This window comes from Phaseolus vulgaris, chromosome 7, assembly GCF_051622355.1.
Source record: "Phaseolus vulgaris cultivar YP4 chromosome 7, ASM5162235v1, whole genome shotgun sequence".
NCBI lineage: Eukaryota > Viridiplantae > Streptophyta > Magnoliopsida > Fabales > Fabaceae > Phaseolus > Phaseolus vulgaris.
The window spans coordinates 56,623,492-56,645,257 of NC_143504.1; the positions used below are offsets into that span (position 1 = coordinate 56,623,492).

The window sequence follows — 21,766 nt, forward strand, 5'->3', positions numbered from 1 at the left end:
AAAACTTTTACAAATAATGCCCATTAAATCCAAACTGTAGAGGTAGTAACATTTTGTTAGTACAAGTCAAATTAGTTTGAACATTCTTCAAGGTCTTATTGTTGGCCTTGTTGATGTATGAAAAAAATTATTTGAGTTCGAAATTACAAATTTAAGTGGATTCCTCTTTTAAACCCCGAAGAAAAGTTATTAAATGAGATATAACAAAATGTACAATTTTTTATAAAATTTTGTAATAGTATTGGAGAAAGAAAGTATGAAAAATAGAATGTTATAGTGTTGAGATTTATCACTATATAGGACTCAAATGTTAGAACTGTTGAAGAAAATTATTTATCAGTCACCATCATCCAAAAGCACATTTTAATCTAGTTCTTTTTGTTTGTACTAAATTGATAACCTTTTTGAGTCACTAATTTTTCATGTATTGGTTTACTTAAAACATTCATTAAACCCCTCAATAAGGAGACACCTACAAATCAAAGGAAATTGAGAAGTGATAAAAATCAAATTGCACATTAAACAATGATAAAAACTATGCAGCTTTGTCCTACATATAACTTCACCAATATCTTTCTGCTAAACAGTTTCATACTCATTTCCTGTGTGATTGATTATCTTTTCTGGAAATTTAGGAACTTGATGCCATATGCAAATACTAAAAGGAAGAGAAGGCAAAAAGCAACATGAGTTAGTGCAACAACTCCAAGGAAATCATGCTGAAAGCCGAATTGCCTGTCAAGGTACTGTTTTACTGTCATGAGTCCAAAGCCAGGAACCTCTATTGGACTATTTTTGTCACCAACTTGGGATGTCACCAGTCCATATATAGTCCAAGCCACAGGAGACCCCCAATAATACCACCTCCACCATATTGGAATTTGCTGCATAATAAGTAAAATCTATCACAAAAAGACCATGAATTAAATAGTAACTTAGCCTACATGAAAAGGGTTAATTCAAATTTTAAATATGTTCAAGGATTCATTCATGCCACTAAGGGTCATTTTTTATTCTTTGACCTCAACCAATGTGGTTCTCACACATAGTATCAACCATGACTCCACTGCATCAGTCAATTTATTCACAATTTCTCACAATGTCAAGGATCACAAGAAAACTAACTGCAATTTAGAACCTTAATTGGGTCTGTGCATGCACCATCATATAATATTCTTGAGTTAAAATTTAATTTTATGCATGAAAGTGATACTTTTCAGTTTTCCTTTTCCATTTGCTGGCTGGTTAGTAAAACTCTATTGGCAACAAGGAGTTAAGGATGACTAGATATTTGTGGGTGATATGATTGTGAGTAGCACAATAGTCCGAACAAACCTTGTTAAAGTAGATTTTGACATCATCATAAAAAGTGAGCTTTAAATTTAACTCAATTCCAAAAACCAGCTTGTAAAATAAAGTTTGCACCGACTCATATCTCTAGTCCATGTAGAATTCTTTGGAGAGAGTTTTTCCCATCCTAATTCTCATCCTTCATTTTTTTTTCTTAATCTATCGGTTAAAGGCTAATTTTTTTTATCACCATTAAGGAAATAATGAAAGGTTAAAAGGAGGAGTAACTTTTTCCGAGTTACTATATATATTATATGGATACATGTGTGTGTGATAACTGTTCTAATACACATACTTACCGTTCTTGGGATAAGAAAACCAGAGAACAGGTTCCAGAAATTGATGAAGAAGGACATAACAATTGCAGCAATTTGATAGTTTGGTGTGAGAGCTACAGTCATCATTCCATACAGTGTGAAGTACATAAAGCTCATGAATATGAAGTAGTAGAACCACAAAAAGTTTTCAAAACGTGGTTCAAAACCAATCATCCAGTAGAGAATAATGGAATAGGCTAGACTTTGAGTTGCAACATAAATGACTTCAATTGCTACCTGCAACACAGCACTTTTTCTTAATAAATTGTGCAACTTTGATCAGTTATTTAATAGATGCTTTCTTCTACCTGACCAATTGCATACGGCAATTCTGAGTACATTCCAGCAGCTCTTTCACGGTATAGAACTGTTCTTTCTATTGCAACAACTGGTTGAACACTGTTAGTGTTGGAGGCTCCAAGGAAAAATACTGATGCATACATAGCTCCAAGGAGATTCAACAGGTCCTGCTCCTTTTCCCTGCAAAAATTATATTTCTTGTCAATTTTTTATCATGAACAAACAAGAGTTCTTATTGATGGCCTGAAGCTACAAAAGAGTACGAAGATGATACTAAGAACAAGCTGGTTGGTCTTTCGTAGACAAATTTAAGCCTAAGAAACATAACCTTTGGGATGGTATAAGGAAACAAAACAACCTGAGAAAGATTCTCAACACCTCTGCTAAAGGATTTCAAATCATTCAGAAAATTGAGCTGGGGTACCTCTCTAACTCATATAAATATGTTACCACGAACAGAAAGCATCTTCATTCTTCAACTCTAAAGTCAAAGTCTATGTTCAAGGCTAGCACACTACATCTTGTGGCTATTTGCTATTGAAAATTGAAAATAAGGGGACATATGAGGCTTGCCTCTTAAATTGTGTGTCCTTCTGACACACGTATCGGACACCGACACTCATACGACACTTGTAGGACACGTATGGGTGAAGTGTCAAATTCAAAAAATATTTATTGAATATCTGACAATTCTATCACGGCTCTTACACAATTTTAAAAAAAAGAAAAACATTAATTTTCTAAAAAGTTAAACTTACTGCATAAACTTTTATTATAATTATAAGAATAAGGAGTTCCTTACCAAAGCTGGTTTTTGCAGCTTGGTCTTGTTATGCTTAATGATATCTTGGATAAAACCGTGTCATTGTTTATTCAAGTTAGAAATAATTTAGATGTTAACAAGAACTAATCACGTGCATTATAGTTAAATTACTTTTCAACTTACGTCTTTTTTCCTTTGTCCCAATAAATAAGTCCAAAAATGAGACCAATAACTATTGTGATGAAGAATCTGACGGCATTATACTGTGGATTCCTCCAATAGGAGCAATTCTGCTTCCAGAAGCAAGCCTTGCATTGAGTAACAAATGATTGAGAGTATTTAGTCGGAAAGTAAAGGTCCTTTGTTCCAGGTACTGGTGTGCATATTTCCTTAATAAGTTCCTGGTTCTTTCTGTAAAAGGGTCACAAAGTATCTATGAGTAAAACATCATGAGAAAGTTCACATAAATTTGGACAAGAAGAAGCAGGAATCTCTACGAATACAAGCACTTACTGATAAAGGTCCGACTTAGTATATAATTCTCCAAAGTCCACACCAAGCTGAGACTCAACAATAGGAGAAGTGATCTCCAGCATCCATGTGGCTGGATTATATCCATCTTTAATCTCAGGAACTCCTGTGATACCCTTTGAATGGTTCATGCACAATCAGTAAGATTACAAGCATCATACTAATTCAAGAATTTAGACACTATAACGGTAGAGATTTACCTCAAAGTACTCAATAAGATTCTGAGAATTCCGACCAAGAGGACCACCATAAATCACTTGTCCACCTCTCTTCATCAAAAGCAGCTGATATAAAGATGTAATTCAAGGGTGAGTGAGTATATATGAGGCTAACACTCCTCTTAAATAGCATGTCTATGTAAGACACATATATTGGACACCGACACTTGTATGATATTCGTAGAACAGTATCATATTCAAAAATATGTGTTGGATTTCTGACAATTTTAGTATGGTACTAACACAATTTTAAAAATGAAAAATACATTAATTTTTTAAAAATTCAAACTTATTATATAAATTTTTATTATGATTACAAAAATAAAGTATAAATCGTTTTGAACCAGCCATGAAAAAACATATCTCACTCCAAACAAAATCTGAAACATATTTGTATATAAATCTTTATTGTCAATTTATATAATTCATAATTATATATAATATATAGATGTGTGTCTCTGTGTCCTACATTTTAGAGATTATACGTATTTTCGTGTCCATGTCTGTGTCTGTCTCATATTAGTGTCTGTGATACATAGGTGAGTATTGTGCCTTCAAAACCATTACAAAAAATAAACCCCCCCATTGGTTCACAATATTTCAATAGTTTTTTAGACCTTGACTTTATAAACCTCTTGTGGGATTTTAGTGCTAAATAGATATCAGTATTCACCTCGTCAAAATTTTCAAATATATCAATGCTTGGTTGATGAATTGTGCAGACAACAGTTCGACCTGTATCCACTGTATTTCTGACAGTACGCATAACAACTGCTGCAGCTCTAGCATCTAGACCAGTTGTTGGTTCATCCATAAAAATAATGGAAGGGTTTGCAACCAATTCTACAGCAATGGTGAGCCTCTTTCTCTGCTCTGTTGATAAGCCATTTATTCCAGGAAGGCCAACTATAAAATGTCTCACTGAGTGGAGCTCAACCAGCTCCAAAATTTCTTCAATGAACATCTGTAAAATAATAATTAAATTTGTAAAATAAGAAAAATTATTCTTTTGGAGTGTCCTTGATCGATGCTTTGCTTTTTGTTAATTTCTCTTTTCTACTCTTGCTGAGTTTTTTATTATTGAAAAAGAACAACTACATTGCTGCATTGACAAAGTACTAATTAGAACAGAATTATTGGTTGCATACTTACATACTTCACTTAGTTATCACTATTGTACTGACAAAAAGTATCTCAAGTACTATTGATGTTAGCTAATTGTAGAATATGTAAACTAAACAAGAATAGAGAGTCAAATTTCAAAGTACACAGACACATGAAGAGCCAGTGATGGGAAGTTTAACATGAAAACTGATTGAAGAAAACCATACCTTTCGTGTTTCCTCATTAACCTCGTTACTTAGACGCAGCCAAGCAGAAAACACAAGAGATTCGTAGACTGTAACATTTGGGGAATGTATATCATTTTGTTCACAATAACCACTTATCCGAGCAAAAGTTGCCTGGTTTTTGGGATAACCAGATATGCTGATGCTTCCCTCAATATAACCACCTGTTTTCCTTCCTGCAAGAACATCCATCAAGGTGGTTTTCCCAGCACCACTTACACCAACCAATGCTGTTAAAATCCCAGGCCTGAAAGCACCACATATGTCTCTTAGTAGTTGGAGTCTGTTCTCTTCAATTCCTTGTTTCTTCATTTCCTGACAACAAATTACCAAACTCACTTTTGAACATGTGCACTGACATCACTATATAATTTCATGAACTTATTGTTGAGTTAGATGATTCCATTTCACAAAAATGTTTATCGTGTGTAAACATGATATTTTTAAAGTTCTTTAGGCATTCCTTTCTATGTGCAGTTAGATTGGTTAATTGTATATTCTACAGAAAGTTATTAGCTGGTGTAAGTGCAAAATTTTAACTCTTGGTGTCAATTGTCTCATTTACAGACACGCACACACTACTGTTAGTTATGGAATCATGGTAGAATTTAGCTTGAGTGCAAGGGAAAAATGAATTTGGCATAGCCAGGAAAATACAAAAATCAAAGAAAATGTTAAAGTGGTACAAGATGAGGGAATTGGAGGTTACAAGTGGCATATCGATGTAATAATTGACATCTTGAAATGCAAGTGACAGAGGCCTAAAGGGCAGCACCATTCCCTTCTTGGACTTTGTACTCTCTGGAGCTTTAGGAATTGAGCTATGATCCGTTTTTCTAACTTCCATATCAATACCTGTAATAATTGCAATATCTTTGTGTTTATTTCCAATAGATGTGAATTGCTCATTACTCTAACATTTAGGTGTGTAGATAAAAGCTATATTTAAGATACAACATACAAGTGACATTTCTTTTTACTGCGGAGTTTATGTAAAATATAAATGTTGTCTTATGATCTCATTGCAGATTATTTGAAGAGAAAATCAAACTTTACCTTCAAATGAATTAGCAACTGAAGCTGAACTCTGCTCTGTAGTTCCTGTTGCCATTTTTTCTACAAAGGATGAAGCAAATGTGCTTTTCTTTTGGTCTTCATCTTCCAATATAACAGATTTTGAGTTTCCAAATGCTGCAATTTATTTTCAAAGCAGTATCAGAGGATGCTTCTATAGAATGAATTTTTTGGATGGTCAGTGTCTGCCATGGAGCAATGCTCTCTTGATGTGGTTTTCTGTTATGTTTAAAAAATAAGCATTTTTCTAATCTTCCTTTACACTTTCTTCAAAAGAAATTTTTCTATTACAAATTCTCCCGTTAAGAATATTTAGACTAATATGATTTGATCCATGTAACATGACCCCACCTAATAGGAAAAATATGTTGTTTTTTATTTGAAAGAAATTTTAGAACAATATAAGAAACATGGTATTATGTAACACAAAACAATATAGTATGGAAACTTACGATTCAAATAGGTTAGAGCCAGAATGAAACAAATGTTGAAAAGCAAAGAAAATCCTATGAGTGCACCAACAGATTTCCAGTACCAATAGTCTTCTGTAAAAATGCCTCTAGCTTTAAGAAAAGCCTTCCCAACTGTGGGCTCAGGAATTCTTGGGTCAGTATTTGTCTGTGAAAAGTGAAGAATCAGCAACAAAGTAATGATGATCTTGTGTTTATAAGATTAAAGAAACACTGAGATCTTACACCACTCCATCTTTTGTCTAGGAACTCGTTGATGGCTATTGCATTCTGGCCATACATCATAGGTGAAACATAGTAGCACCATATCATCCATGGTCCAATATCATCTATAAATGGAACAATTTCACACGAAAAATATATAATCTGAGTTAATATTAAATCTTTAGAGTATATGAAATTGATGGTATATGGAAGAATGTTACCTCTTGAAACAGTAAATCCACTTAGGACAAAAACAACTAAAATTGTGAAGGAACCAAGTGTGTTTGCCACAACTTTTGTCCTTCCAACTGCAGCAATAAAGCGGAATAGGGATAGAGCCATTTGATTCACACAGAAAAAGGCCAATAACTGACGAAAAAACCTGTAACAGGTTTTAATATACAACATAAACAAAATTTGTAGTCAGTAAAGCTAAAGAATGATAGCAGAGTTATTATAAAATAGAACTGAGATAAACAAAAGATAAAAAGAAGGTAAAAAATATGAGAAAGAATATTTCTTCTATTCTATTTTTCTTACTTATATCAAAACAAAGACTTTGAATATATACAAGTCATTCTAGATCTAGTTAAAGAGACATAATGTAAAGAAACAGATAAAAATTAGAAAAGACAATTAATATTAGTTATCTTCTAGAAGCTTTTTATCCATATTCTTTGTTAGTCCCCGCAAGCTGGATATATGTTATGGATAAGTGTTTAAGCCTTCTAGAAACCAATTATTTGATTTCTATGCTATTGAGAAACTCTCTACTCTCTATCTAGATGTTGCATTATCATACCTGCTAGCTGCAGGAGCAAAGCCAATAGTATAATAAGTGATGATGATCCATAATCCTGATTCCAATAGGGAAAGAGGAACTCTGAGGACCCAGATGGGCAATGCAAAAGCCCATGCTGGAAAGAAGAGGAAGTCTCTCTGCTTGTAGAAAACGGGAAGTCTATTGATTGTCATTGCAAGCTCAGCCACTCCATTGAACATTACATTAAGGAGGCTGAAAAATAATGCACCATAATATTTTCCTGCACCCTCAAGTTCACCAGGCTTCATTTCTGTTCTGAAAAACACTGACATGGTAATCAAAGCTAAAATAGTAATCTGAAAAGTCTTGAATATGTATATAAAATAGTTGCGCTTCATCAAAAGCCACTCTCTTGAAAAGCATGCCTTGAAGATTTCCCATTTGGAGATGCCATACTTTTCCTTCACCAATGCAGCACGATGGCTTTCATTAGGATCAAATGGAACTTTAATCTTTTCATGCAGTTGCTGACCGATGCTGTAGTTCTTGAAATGGGCTACAAACTCAGACACTGTGACATGTTTGTAAGGTATGTCCCTTCTGAACCAATACTGTTCTTGGTCCTTCTTGGAAGTTACCTCTTGTAAGAAGTCTGCAACTCCTTTCCTTTGTGGGCATTTGAAGCCCACAGTTTCAAAAAAATGCTCAACACTCTCACGGGGACCTTGATAGACAATCTCACCCTCTGAAAGCAATATTATGTCATCAAAAAGTTCATATGTTTCTGGTGCAGGTTGCAGAAGAGCGATAATCATAGTAACATCCATGATATGGACCATCTGCCTCATAAACCTGACAATTTGGAAGGTTGTGGAACTATCCAAACCAGTTGAAATTTCATCCATGAAGAATGCTTTTGCAGGGCCTACCAACATCTCACCTGCATTCAGTTATATAAGTTCTTGTTGATGAAAGCTGCAAAATGGATGATTATGCAAAGGAATCTAATATGACACACTATAGGTGGTCCGATAATAGGTAGTCTGATAAGTCCAACAAACTATCGCTAGGATAGGCTTAAACCTAACTCTGATACCATATTATGAAATAGACTTTTAAGTCTAATTCAACCTCATAAAACCAGTTTACGATGTGAGATCTGCACTATACTATGAAATACTCTAATTTCTAGTCGATGTGCAATCTTCAACACAGTTATTTTCCTCTCAAACTCCATGGTATAACCACAACCGTAGTCTAGAAACCACAGCCGCAGCATCGGACACAACATAACATAACATACAAGCTAATATAAAATTGCGTTAGACGCAAATCTAACTATTGCTACATTCATGAGTCTTTGCAGACATAAAAGAATGATGCATTCATCTAATTATTGCTATATTTCATCATGAATTGGTAGCATTTTAGAAATTATTCGACAATATATGCATGTTTGACCTGGTTTCAACACGAGACCAGCTAAAACTTTGAAGTGTATGTGCTCCTTGAGTTACAGTAGAACCAATGTCACCCTAGGAAAAGTATGTGAGTACATGTTTGTGAAGAACTAAAACAAAATGAAGTCACTTAAAAGCATCACTACTCCTCTGTAACAACACATGCAAGTATAACACATGCTTCTGAGTGAAATTTCGTATCCACATACCAGTAGTTAAACGCTTCTTTTGTCCACCAGATATGCCCCTTTGCATCTCATCTCCCACCAAAATATCAGCACATAGTTCCAACCCAAGAATCTGTTGTATAGCATCTAAAAGTTAGATGAAAAGAAATTGAAGTTTGGTTGGCTAAACCTATCGAAAGAAAGTGTCACCAAACCTTTAGAATGTAATCAGTAACAAGACTTGTTTCTTGACCTTCCATTGCTGTGGCTTTCATGAAAGCGTCTATCTCAGGATCTGGTTTAATGTCTGCTGCTACTTCCCGTCTGGACAACTCTTCCAGCATGTCATACCTTGTTCCAACTCCCAGGCAGCGTCCAGAAAAGTCCAGTGTCTCTCTCACTGTCATTTCTCCATAGTGAAGATCATGCTGGCTAATATATGCACATGTTCTTTCAGGAACAAACTCTGACAATTCATGACCACAGTAAGTCACTCTTCCTGATGCCTGTCCACAAAATCTCTGATCAAGTTCAGTGCTGAAATTTCTCTTTCAATCATTATTAAGTTGCTTGAAATGGAAAACTTAATCTCCATAACATGAACATGCTCAACATTGGCTAATTTTTCAAAGTTTCTAGCAAATATGATCAATTATGTCACATAAAGTGTCTCAAGTTAACCAAGTTTTTTTTGTATGCAAAAAGAAGTATATAATATAACTCAGGAGTACCAATGTCTGGTTTAATATTGCAAATGAACTCTATAATCTTAAGTTAACTAAGTAAAAAGGTATTTTACAATTCATAATCATTCTGAATATCATAATGATGTGAACACAACATTAATATTTCTCCCTCAATCAAAATCTTCCTTCCCTGCAAACATTAATATTTTCTGTGATTTTATGTATTTCTATAATTTTCAATAAAAAATTAAAAATTCTTAGACATCAAAGATACTTGTTAGCTATGTAACACATACATTGACACGAACACAGAAATATATTATATGGACACGGAGATACGTATATTCTCTAAAATGTAAGATACGGGGACACGGATCTATATATTATATAACTATGAATTATATTAATTGACAATAAAGATTTATGTGCACAAATATGTTTCAGCTTTTTTTAGCAAAAATATATTTCTCATAACCGGTTCAAAAATATTTGTTCCTTATTTTTTATAATCATAATTAAAATTTATACAATAAATTTGAGATTTTAGAAAATTAATGTATTTTTTCTTTTTAAAATTGTGTTATAACTGTGCTAGAATTGTCAAAAATCTAACAAATATTTTTTGAATTAGACATTTCACCAATACGTATACGGCTGTCAGTATCTGATAGACAAATACGTTATTTAAGAGACGTGTCTGAACCTCTTAAGAAACATCTTATATGTAGTTTCAAAGATTAATTCTTAAAAGAAAAGGGGAAGAAGAGGAATGTAACCCTTAAATCCTTGTCCATTTTTCCAGCAAGTGCCTGCAGGAATGTTGTTTTTCCTGATCCTGGAGGTCCCAGAAGCAGCGTCATTCTGTAGAGATAGAAAGAAAGTTAAATTTAGTTCGCAAAAGTATCAATTAGATAGTGCAGTTGTTGATTTAGAAAGTGACTTCAATAATAGGAATTTGTATAGCAATAATAAGAATTTTTATCATTGAAATTTATAGTTTTAACAGATCACTCTTAATTTATTTGATTGATTATTTATATGTACCTATCATAATCTTATAAAATCTATAAAAAAATAGTAAAAAATGAATTTTAAGTATAATTTAATCATATAATTTAAGTTATGTTATATATTGTTAAATGTTCTAATTTTTATTCAACGTGATTCTAACAATTTATTTGGTAAAACAATAAATTTGATAAATGATTTATTTAGTCAAGCAATTGTTATATTACTTCTAATTTCTAATGCCATGTTCGAATTACCAAAATTTAAGAAATGAGTAATTAGTCATCAACTTCTTTAACCAAAAATGCTATAGACTCACACCACTGGTAAGCATGTTTGAATTTTGTTAAGAGTTCTCTAAAATGAAAAAAAAATAAAAACTAGTGACAAAACTGTTTTATAAAATAAACTTTAAATTATATATACCAAATTATTACATATAAAATTGAAATTTTATTTTATTTATGTGAGATAAATTTTAAAAAATACACTTTTTTTTTATTTTTTAAATTGAGTGAAAATAATTAATGGTCTTAATATAGATGAATCAAGCCGACACAATTTTTTGGGTCGTACATTTTTCCAACTTCAATTGTTCAAACTTTTATACAAAAGCAAAAGCAGGAACACGACTTGATGCAGTGAATTCATTCATTTACACAAACATATATTAAATATTTTATTTAAACTTTCATATTTAATCATTTTTTAAAATATTAATTAATTACTTTGGACATAAATAATCTAAATTATAATTATAATTAAATAAAAAAACTTAAATTATAAAATAACTAAAAATATAATTTAATTCTTATTTTTAGTTACTTTTTATCTTTTAGTTTGTACATAATTAAATATAATTAATAAATTTTAATATAATTTATTTAAAAATGTATAAATAAATTAAAATTAAAAATTTGTGTGACGGGTTGTTTAGAATATATTAGAACCCAATAAGATGTAAGAAACATAAAAATGAATAATAAATTTTAAATATGATTTCTTAAGTATGAAGTCATACATGTTTCAAAAATGTGAGATACACAAGATCCTATTGAAACTGCACATTATGAAGATTAAAATTATACATAGAAACACTAATTACTTACCTTGATGGCTTCACAATTCCACTAATATCTTTGAGAATCTTCACAACTTTTTCTTGGAGAATCTTGACAGCCTTTGTATGTAAAGGCAAAAGGGAAAGAAATCCCAGAACTCCAAACACAAAGTTTAAAAGATAATTCACTAGTACCTTGTAAAGAAAACAGACTATGTTATGCAAAGCATATTCATCTACATGTTTGCAAAAAACAAAATAGAAAAGTAATAAAAGTATTAGTTAAGAAATCACTAAATACTTTTTCATTTGAAAATTATGTTAAGGATAATAACTAGTATTAAATATTAATTAGGGTTAATTATGTTTTTCTGTCCTGTAATGTAACGAAAAATTGGTTTGAGAGACTTCTTGGATACTTGTAATAAGAAAACTATTAGAATGAGTCTTTATCAATTTTTGTTTAGGTAACAAACAAATTTTTAGTTATGTTATAATCTTATAATATGTACGTCAATAATGAATTCACACTAAAAATTCGTTTGTCACATAAAGTAAAAACTTATTTCAATGATTTTTTTATAACAAATATTCAAGAGGTATGAAAAAATTAATTTTACGTAAAAATTTAATGAATAAAAATATATTTAAAACATATTTAACCCTATTAAGTATGATTAGAAAAAGTAAGATGTTTGTTGAACATGTACCTCAATTGCATTGAGAGTAAAATTGAAGAGTGTTGGTAGTGCCCTTGTTCCAACATATGCATCCCCTTCAACTGATAAGTGCTCATACCTGACTTCAATCTTGGGAATCTCAATGCCTACCCTGTAACAACAAACAAAAGCAATTAAGATTAAAGAAACATAGAAAATTGTGGTTTGAACAGAAGACAGACATTTAAAAGGGCACCTATCAATTCTCTCCCTCATGATATGGAGGAAACTCTCATTGTTCTCTTCAGCAGTCCCAAGTATGTTTTGAAGGAGATGCTTCTTTTCCTGCACTCCAAGCTTGGTGATCTCAACCTCTTCATACTTCACTCCTCCATTCTCCAAAACTTGCTTCAAAATGCCTCTCCTCATCCTATCATATGTTGGAAGCCTCCTCAAAGCCTCCCACTTCAGCTCCTCCTCTTCCTCTATTTCCCTTCCACCTCTATGGAACACATCACTCTCTCCACTCACTGCATCATCAAACCTTGCTGAGGCCAAATCTCTGCTTGCTGCTGATGAACAACTCCTCCTTCCTTCACTCCTTGACCTCACTACATCTTCCCCAGCACCACCCTCTTCTTCTGTTGCCATATCAATCAAAGATATGTCCCTTTTGTCAGTGTTGTACTTGTAAGTGGTGATCAGTGTCTTTGTGTGACCCTTCTTCAAACTCTAAATGAATCAAGTAAACTTTGACAGCAGCAATGATGGACCACTCTCACTCACATTTTCCAACATGGAGGTACAAGGAAATTGGAAGGTTTTGTGACCATTTTGGCTCAAATCATGAAATCAATTTGATGAGATGAGTCTAAGACAAATATTACTATTTGGCATCAAAGAAAGATCTTGCTATGGGAAAAGTGTTTATGCAGGTGAAAGTAGTGAAGGTGGGAACAAAGTGTGATGTGAAAGTGTAAATTTGCAGGGTTGTATATAGTTTAGATAACTTGCAATTGGTGCCAAACCACAACATGTCAACATTTGTAATTAACTACAGGGTTCTATATAGCCGACTAAGGATATTGTGAGGAGTGTAATCCATTAACTAAGAGTAATTGAATGCGACAAACATTGCTCAATTCAATATTTTATTAACTGTAAGAATTTTGGTTTTAGCATGAACACAATTAGGAGGTAGCAATTAACATTCTTTTACAAATTAATACATCATTATCAAATGAGTTCAGTGGATATTTTCCAACTTCAAAGTTCACTGTACATAGCTGTTAATCTAAGAGATTTTATACCATTAATATCAATTATTTAGAAATCAGTTTTAATATAGTTTTTAGAATAATCACTATTATATATAGTGATTTTACATTGATTGTGAATTTCTTTTTTTATTTCTATCGTTAGGGATCGAATGATCCTACGACGTACCGGTTCATGATATTGAATGATATAAAAAAATATATTAATAAAAAATTTGTATTAAGCAAACTGTATGAAAAATTAAGTAATATGAACGTTGATTATGACACATATCTTGATTTAGGTCCAACCGTAAAAGGGTCATCAGATCTTGCAAATAAACATAACAATCAAAACAAATGTACGTTATTATTATAATATTTATTGTATTTGGCGACCAAATACGTAAGTGTCGAAAAACATTTTGCTAGTGTACTCTAACTGAGAACCAAAGTTCAAACATTAATCAAAAAATTAAAATAAAAATGAGATCACAAGTAAAAGTGTAAATTGTTTATTGTCTTAGTCCCTCATATAATAATATTTTTTGTTAATTGTATCAAATTATCATTAAATTAAAGAAATGCATGCTTCCAAGGCAAGCTAATTTTAGTCTATCACGTATTACTTTTAATAATTAGTTTATTAAAAATGTAACTAGATTAGAATGTACACATCCAACGTTACATTTGAAAATAAATATTTTCGTGCAAAACACTCGAAATTTTTTGGAGTATGTATTCAATTTGACTCGTGGAAGATTTTATCTTTTTTAGTGCTTCTCAATCATTTTTATGCACAAATTTGTTAATTTCTAATAAGTTAATCTTACTAAAATAACTCATTTAGTGACAAAAGTAATCTCTTAAAAAACTAGTTCACCTTTCCTTAAGATAAGATAATTTACACATTTTAAAGCAGTTAATTAACTTGGTTAATAACATTAAATCTATTAATAATCTATATTTTTTATTTATCCTCAAAATTATTAGAACTCATCTTCTCACTACTCTTAATTGTTTTTCACTCAATCACTTTTCAGAATAATTAATATTCGTTTGAACTCGTTACTTTCTTTCCATATTTAGTGGTCAAATTAATGAAGTAAATTAATTTGATCTATTATATTATTATAACATTTTTGTGAATAAGATGTGTTTGATTTAAATATCCTTTTAAGTATATATTAAGTGTTTTTGCATAATCTTATACTTTTTAGTTTATGTTATTTTTATATTAATTTAAAAATACACCAAATATTTACTATTTGGAATAAATAGTTTATTACATTTAATATGCCAAAATATTTAAAATTACATTCACCTCATAATTGATTATCTCATCACTTTTCTGTTTTGTGAAATGTTTGTTAAATAATAGCATATGGCTAATTTTTTTTATCAATAAATAATAAATTAAAATATTTTTTTAATAAATTAGATTTGAAGTTTTTTTCTTGTGAAAAAGGACTTTTAATATTGAATTAAATAGAACTAAAAATCAAATATATACAGGTAATAATTTATTATTTCAATTTTATTTTTAATTAATTAAAAAAACAATAAAATGTTATTAATTAACATTAAAACCATCAAAATTGTAATTAATTATCAATATTATACATAGATAGTATTAGTTTTAGTAATCAAATTCTTATTAAGTTTGATTAGGAGTTTGTACAAAGAAAACTAAATATTATGATTATGGGTGTAATTCTTAGTTGGATATATTTTATTAAATGTACCAAATTTGGTAAATAAAATTAAGAATTTTATTTAAATATATAACATTTGGTATATTGAATGTAACATCATAAAGTTACTAATTAAATGTTATTACAAATATTTTATCAACAATAAATATATAATGATTAATGGTTCATAGAAAATTAATACTAAGTTTGAACTTATAGTTTAACACCTCTCATAATATCAAGTTAGTATGATAATTTATCTTCTTTGGTATAAAATTCATCTAACAAACTTCTATGATAGGATAATTTCTTACATATCTCATCAATCGATGACTCACTAATTCAATTTGATGTTAGAAATATATATTGACTATTACCATAATATTTAATTTGAATAAGAAAAATATAGATAACTAAAACTTCAAACAATAAATGTTAAGAAAAAACATAAAAATAACGTTTAAGTCATGAGTGAGTCACTTGAACAACAACACTTGAGTAATAAGACATATCTCTTTAGCATCATTTGATCGATTCAGCATCATTTAATCACTTGAGCACTATTTAATCACTTAAGTGATACAACTATGAAGGAGAGAAAATTGATTTTATCTTTTTTGTTCTTATATTAAAAGTAGGATATTTGAACATCAATAAGTAACAAAAAAAAATGTTTGATGTTGTTATTCACTGCTAGGAAATTATTAAATAAAAATCACTTTAGAGACTAAAAATAATTAGTTACTATACTGACTAAATTATATACTATTTTAGATACTAAAAAAATTATTGATTTCTAAATTAGTTTCTATTATTGATAAATAGTTTATAAATTAGTATCTAATTAACTATCAAGGTTTTAACTACCAATTATTTAGATTCTAAATTTGATAGGAAAAACCTTAGTAGCTAATTATATATCAGTTTATAAACTATTTATCAATAGTAGAAACTAATTTAGAAACCAATAATTTTTTTAGTTTCTAAGATATTTAGTCACTATAGCAATTAATTATTTTTTATCTCTAAAATTAGTTTCTATTTTATGAATTTTTTTTCTTTGTAGTTGACATTGTATTTGGAAAAGTGATTCCATAACGTGAAACTTGTGATCCACAGTGTAAGTATTGAAGTTGGTTACCCAAACACTAAGGAAATGAAGTGCCGTAAAGAAACACTTCAATTTCCAAAAAGAAAAAGCACTTCCTACCTAAACACATATTTCTAAACTTCTCATTCCTTCCAAAAATTTATCTCTTTGTAAAAAGGGAAAAATCAATGGACATCAAACTTTCTCCAACTATTTTATACTTATATACTTTTTAGAAAAAAAAATTAAGAGAAATATTACACGTTCTTCTTTTAAGAATTCATAAATAAACAAAGAAGGAACTATAAATAATGTATTTTTGTAGGTTGAGAGATGATATGAACCTACCCATATTTAAACATATGAATCTTTTAAAGAAATTTACATTGTATAAACTACTATATATAATTAAGTATTAATCACATATTATTAGAGAATAATGTTGACACTTAATTTATTACTTATATCAATAACATAAAAATGTATGGTAGTATTATAATTTAAATAGGGTGAAATATGTTTTTTATTATAAGTGATTTTTTTTCATAATCCAAATTTTACACCTTCTGAATATTTAATAAAAAATTTATTGAAATTGATATTTATAAGCTTTTTTTTACGTAACAAATGAATTTTCAGTGTGAATTTTGTTACAGTATTATAACATCTATATCACTGATAAATCAGTATGAAATATTTTAATATCACTAATACAGTATTATAACATCTATATCACTGATATCACTAATACAGTATTATAACATCTATATCACTGATAAATCAGTATGAAATATTTTAATATCAGTAGGAAATATTTTAATAACTAACTCACTGAAAATTAGTTTATGATAATTTTTTTATTAAAGTAGCAAGATATGGACAAAAATCAATTTTTGTGAAAAAAATATTCAACCTATTAAATAAGAGTAAAAAGGTATGCAGCACACTTTATTATAAATCTGAAGTAACTTAAGCATTTTCAGTGTACTCGGATACATAGTGATTCATTCAGTAGATAAAGTTTTGAAAAGAACACTAAAAAAAGGAGATGAAGAAAAGAGAAGAGAACATATTAGAGAATATGATAAAAAAAACAAAGTAGAAGATATTTTCTTGGAAGATTATATACTTCTTATAATAGTAAATATAACGGGAGATTTATAAACTTTTGCTATTTTAGTCAATTTTAACTAATAAGAAAATTTATTTGAAAATATGTGTTAGGGATTATGTTTTAAACATTTTTACTAAGAAAAATAAAGGTCATGTTTAGGAGTTAAAAGTAAATTCTGTTGTAAATCAAAGTTCAGATGTGTTTTTTAATTTGTATAAAATGAAAAGAAAGAAACATAATTAATTTGGATTTTTTATGTATAACTTAGTAAATTTTAAATTCAATGTCAAACATAGTAAATTTTGCATTCAATGTCAAACACAGTAAATTTTCATGTTCATTATCAAAATTCCATAAAGTATATAACATCTAACTAATAATTTTTTTAGAAATAAAAGTGTGAACTGGAACAAAATATATATATATATATATTAGTTAATGATTTTATTGTATTATAATAAGAAAAATATTAGATAAAATTCAATTTTAGAGTTTTAATTAATTAGATATTAATTTTAAAATTATTTATAAATTTTATTGATAATAAAAACTAATTTAAAATTATTTATAAATTTTATTGATAATAAAAATTAATTTAAATATCAATAGTTTTTTTTAGTGTATAAGATAATATTTAATATACTACTTATAGTAATTATTTATTTATTGTTTTTAAGATTGGTTTTTACTTAATGATTGTTATGGAATATAGTTTAATTTAGTTGTTAATTAGATTATAATGATATAAATTTTGGAGTATAGTTTTTGTTTGAACCTGAACTTCACTCTCGACCTTCATAGTTTGTCTTTAATAATAACTCATACTTAATTATAAATCATCTTTAACACCAATTATTAACTCAAGTATTAACAACATTTCCAATGGTTTTAGTGTAAAACTTTCACAAACATTCCATCTATAAAAAACTATCACAAATTTCACTTTTAAGTGTTTTTTTAATTATTAATAAATGCATTATATCTGATGATTATTCGATATAGTATAGTATATTATACATCTCTAATTTAATTATGAGCAAGAGAAATCCATAAAGAGTAAAAAAAAGAAAAGAATGAAAATTGTAATAAATTGAATTTACTTATTGTAAATAAATTTTTTTATATTAATTGTTTAATTAAACTATTCATCTTTTGAATAAAACGTGATTATTTTGTCATTGTCTCCCTTACACAAGAACAAGGCGTGGGTTTGCTTTTGAAAATCCGCAGTTAATATATCACGTGAAAAACACTACAAGTTGTGGGACCCATTTATAATTTATACTAATAATAATATACAATATTTCATAATTGGCTCAATTCCCTATCTAGCACCATTTACATCTTTATTTCCTTATCTAGCACCCTTTTGTTTTTATTTCCCTATCTAGCACTCTTTTATTTTTTATTTCCCTATCTAGCACCATTTTAAAAATAAATAATAAATAATAAATTATTATTTTTTTAATAATTTTAATTTTGAATGCATTAAAAAATAAATATTTTTAATGTTTTTACAAAATAAAAATAAAAAAGTAATAAATTAAAAATGTTTACTTTAAAATTATTTTTTTTAAAAATGAAGAAAATAAAAAATTAAATTCTACAACAACATAAAAGTTGAATCTATAAACATAAATTAGTATTTATTTTTATTATTATTGATGATGTAATCATGTTAATTTCAAAGTAAAAAATATAGGACATATTTATAAAAAAAACCAAGGACACATAAATAATATTGAAGTGTTTAATGCAAAATTCTAAAAAAAACTAATACAAATGTTACACTTAATGCTTAAAAATGAGAAGAAAAAAATGCAAAAATAAATAAGTCTAGAAAATAAAAACAACAACAATAAAATAAAAACAAAAACCATAAATAAATAAATAAAGATTGCAGAAAAAATAATAATAACTAAAAACATAAAAGGTATAAAATAAAGAAAAAACAAAATAAGATAAAGATAAAAGATATAAAAAAAATCAAATAAATCAAAACAAGATAAATATAAGAGATATAAGAAGATACTAAATAAGTATATGTTGATCATAAAAAGGAAAATAGATGAGAGATAATCATTCATTTAATATGTTTCTAGTTATTATTATTTTTTCTGGCATTCTTTATTTATTTCTATTTATGTTTTTATTCATTAATTATATTTCTAACTATTTTAAATACTAAAAATATTTTTTTTAATGCATTCAAAATTAAAATTATAAAAAAAATTACTGGATTGTGCAATTCTCGTCATTAATTATGTTTCATTTTGCACAAAATATTTAATGAAAATATCAAATGAATGATCATCTTTTATTTATTTTCCTTTTTATGATCAACATATACTTATTTAATATCGCCTTATATCTCTTATCTTTATCTTGTTTGAATTTTTTTTATATCTTTTATCTTTATCTTATTTTGTTTTGCCTTTATTTTATATCTTTTATGTTTTTAGTTTTTTTTTTTTCTGTCATTCTTTATTTATATCTATTTTTTGTTTTTATTTTATTGTTGCTGTTTTTATTTTCTATACTTATTTTTTTGGTCTCATTTTTAAGCATTAAGTGTAACATTTGTATTAGTTTTTTTTAGAATTTTGCATTTAGGTAAACACTTCAATATTATTTATGTGTCCACTATTAATTAATACTAATTGACTTTGGTTTTTTTATAAATATGTCCTGTATTTTTTACTTGAAATTAACATGATTACATCATCAATAATAATCAAAATAAATACTAATTTATGTTTATAGATTCAACTTTTATGTTGTTGTAGAGTTTAATTTTTTATTTTCTTCATTTTAAAAAAAAAATAATTTTAAAGTAAACATTTTTAATTTATTACTTTTTTATTTTTATTTTGTAAAAACTCATTTATTTATTCATTAATTATATTTCTAATTATTTTAAACATTAAAAATATTTATTTTTTAATGCATTCAAAATTAAAATTATTAAAAAAATAATAAAAGAGTGCTAGATAGGGAAATAAAAAATAAAAGAGTGCTAGATAGGGAAATAAAAACAAAAGGGTGCTAGGGAATTGAGCCTTCATAATTCTATTCTATTTTTAATCATATTTTAAAATAAATAAATAAATATTCAAATAGTAAAAGAAAAGCTTTTACTATACTTCTCTCTCACATTTTCAGTATAACAATATATTATAAATTATCCATTACTTTTTATGTGACCATAATTATTATTATTTTTAGATTCTCACTCTATCCCACAAATAATATATAATGAGACACTCATTTTATGTATACATTATTATTATTATTTTATTCTTAATTATATTTAAAATTTTCAATCATTTTAACCTCAAAATTACTATTATGTTATTTATGTAATAATAATAAAAATAATAAAGATATACTTAAAATAGTCACATAACCACTATTTCACAATACAGTTATAGATATTTTTTTCTTCCTTTTTCAAAAAAATCTGCAATCAATATTGTTTTCCTTACATTATTTCGTTCAAATTATAAATTACACACTAAATATAAAAAAATAATACATATATTCATACTTAAATAATATATAAATTAAAATTGATATAAATATTAAACTTTAATTTAATATAAAAATTAAATTGTAACCCATTAAAATAAAATAATTTAATAAAAAGAAAAGCACCCAATGCTAGACAGGTAAAAGCAATGACTAGAGATGAAAAATATGATAAATGTTAACAATTTCTTATTTTCATTTGGTTAAAAATAAAATATATCTTAATTTAAAGTATTTTTTTATTTTAAAAATGTCAGGCCATTTTTTTTTAAAAAAAAATTTAGAATAAAAGCTTGCTGTAAAAAAATTCTTTTGTTCAATAATATTTTTTTTTTCATGTGATGGTAAATGATTGTTGTAACTTGAGGTATCAGCTTAGCTGAGATCTTAAGTTGCATAGTGATACCTGAAAGCTTTTATTTAAAAAAAAAAATAAAAGCTTAAATAACAGTTTAAAGTAAATATTGTCTACATCTAATCATAATTTATACCATATATATTTTAGTGACTGTTTGTTATATCATTTAATTAAACAATTTTACTTTTTAATATATAAAAAATATTTTTTATTAATAAAACAAGTAATTGAATAAATTTCTTTAAAAATAACTACATAACTTTTTTTTTAAAAAAAAACCATCACATGTTATTTAATATTATTTTTATAATATTATATATATATATATTCTAAAGTTCATTCTTTTA

At 27.8% G+C, this 21,766-nt stretch overlaps 1 protein-coding gene across 1 annotated transcript; it reads right to left on the reverse strand.

Annotated features, from left to right (window-relative positions):
* Window positions 1-489: 489 nt before the first annotated feature.
* Window positions 490-13,437, reverse strand: LOC137830515 (ABC transporter G family member 39). The gene is made up of 20 exons (XM_068637917.2): window positions 12,636-13,437; window positions 12,431-12,551; window positions 11,770-11,915; window positions 10,429-10,513; window positions 9,182-9,472; window positions 9,009-9,099; window positions 7,379-8,279; window positions 6,798-6,958; window positions 6,598-6,701; window positions 6,355-6,520; window positions 5,885-6,019; window positions 5,538-5,683; window positions 4,811-5,143; window positions 4,153-4,443; window positions 3,462-3,545; window positions 3,244-3,377; window positions 2,914-3,141; window positions 1,976-2,147; window positions 1,650-1,904; window positions 490-884 (listed from the first exon to the last, which is right to left on the reverse strand). The coding sequence occupies exons 1-20, from the start codon at window positions 13,028-13,030 to the stop codon at window positions 615-617; spliced, it is 4,509 nt and encodes a 1,502-aa protein (XP_068494018.1). The 5' UTR covers window positions 13,031-13,437; the 3' UTR covers window positions 490-614.
* Window positions 13,438-21,766: the final 8,329 nt, after the last annotated feature.

Bases quoted from the DNA above. Each gene is read 5' to 3' on its own strand.
- LOC137830515 (XM_068637917.2), bottom strand. From the start codon at position 13,030: ATGGCAACAGAAGAAGAGGGTGGTGCTGGGGAAGATGTAGTGAGGTCA. The intron at 10,514-11,769 runs GTAAGTAATTAG...CTATCTCTACAG, and splicing joins GGAATTGTGAAGCCATCAAG to AATGACGCTGCTTCTGGGAC. The intron at 3,378-3,461 runs GTAAATCTCTAC...AACCATTCAAAG, and splicing joins ATCTTATTGAGTACTTTGAG to GGTATCACAGGAGTTCCTGA.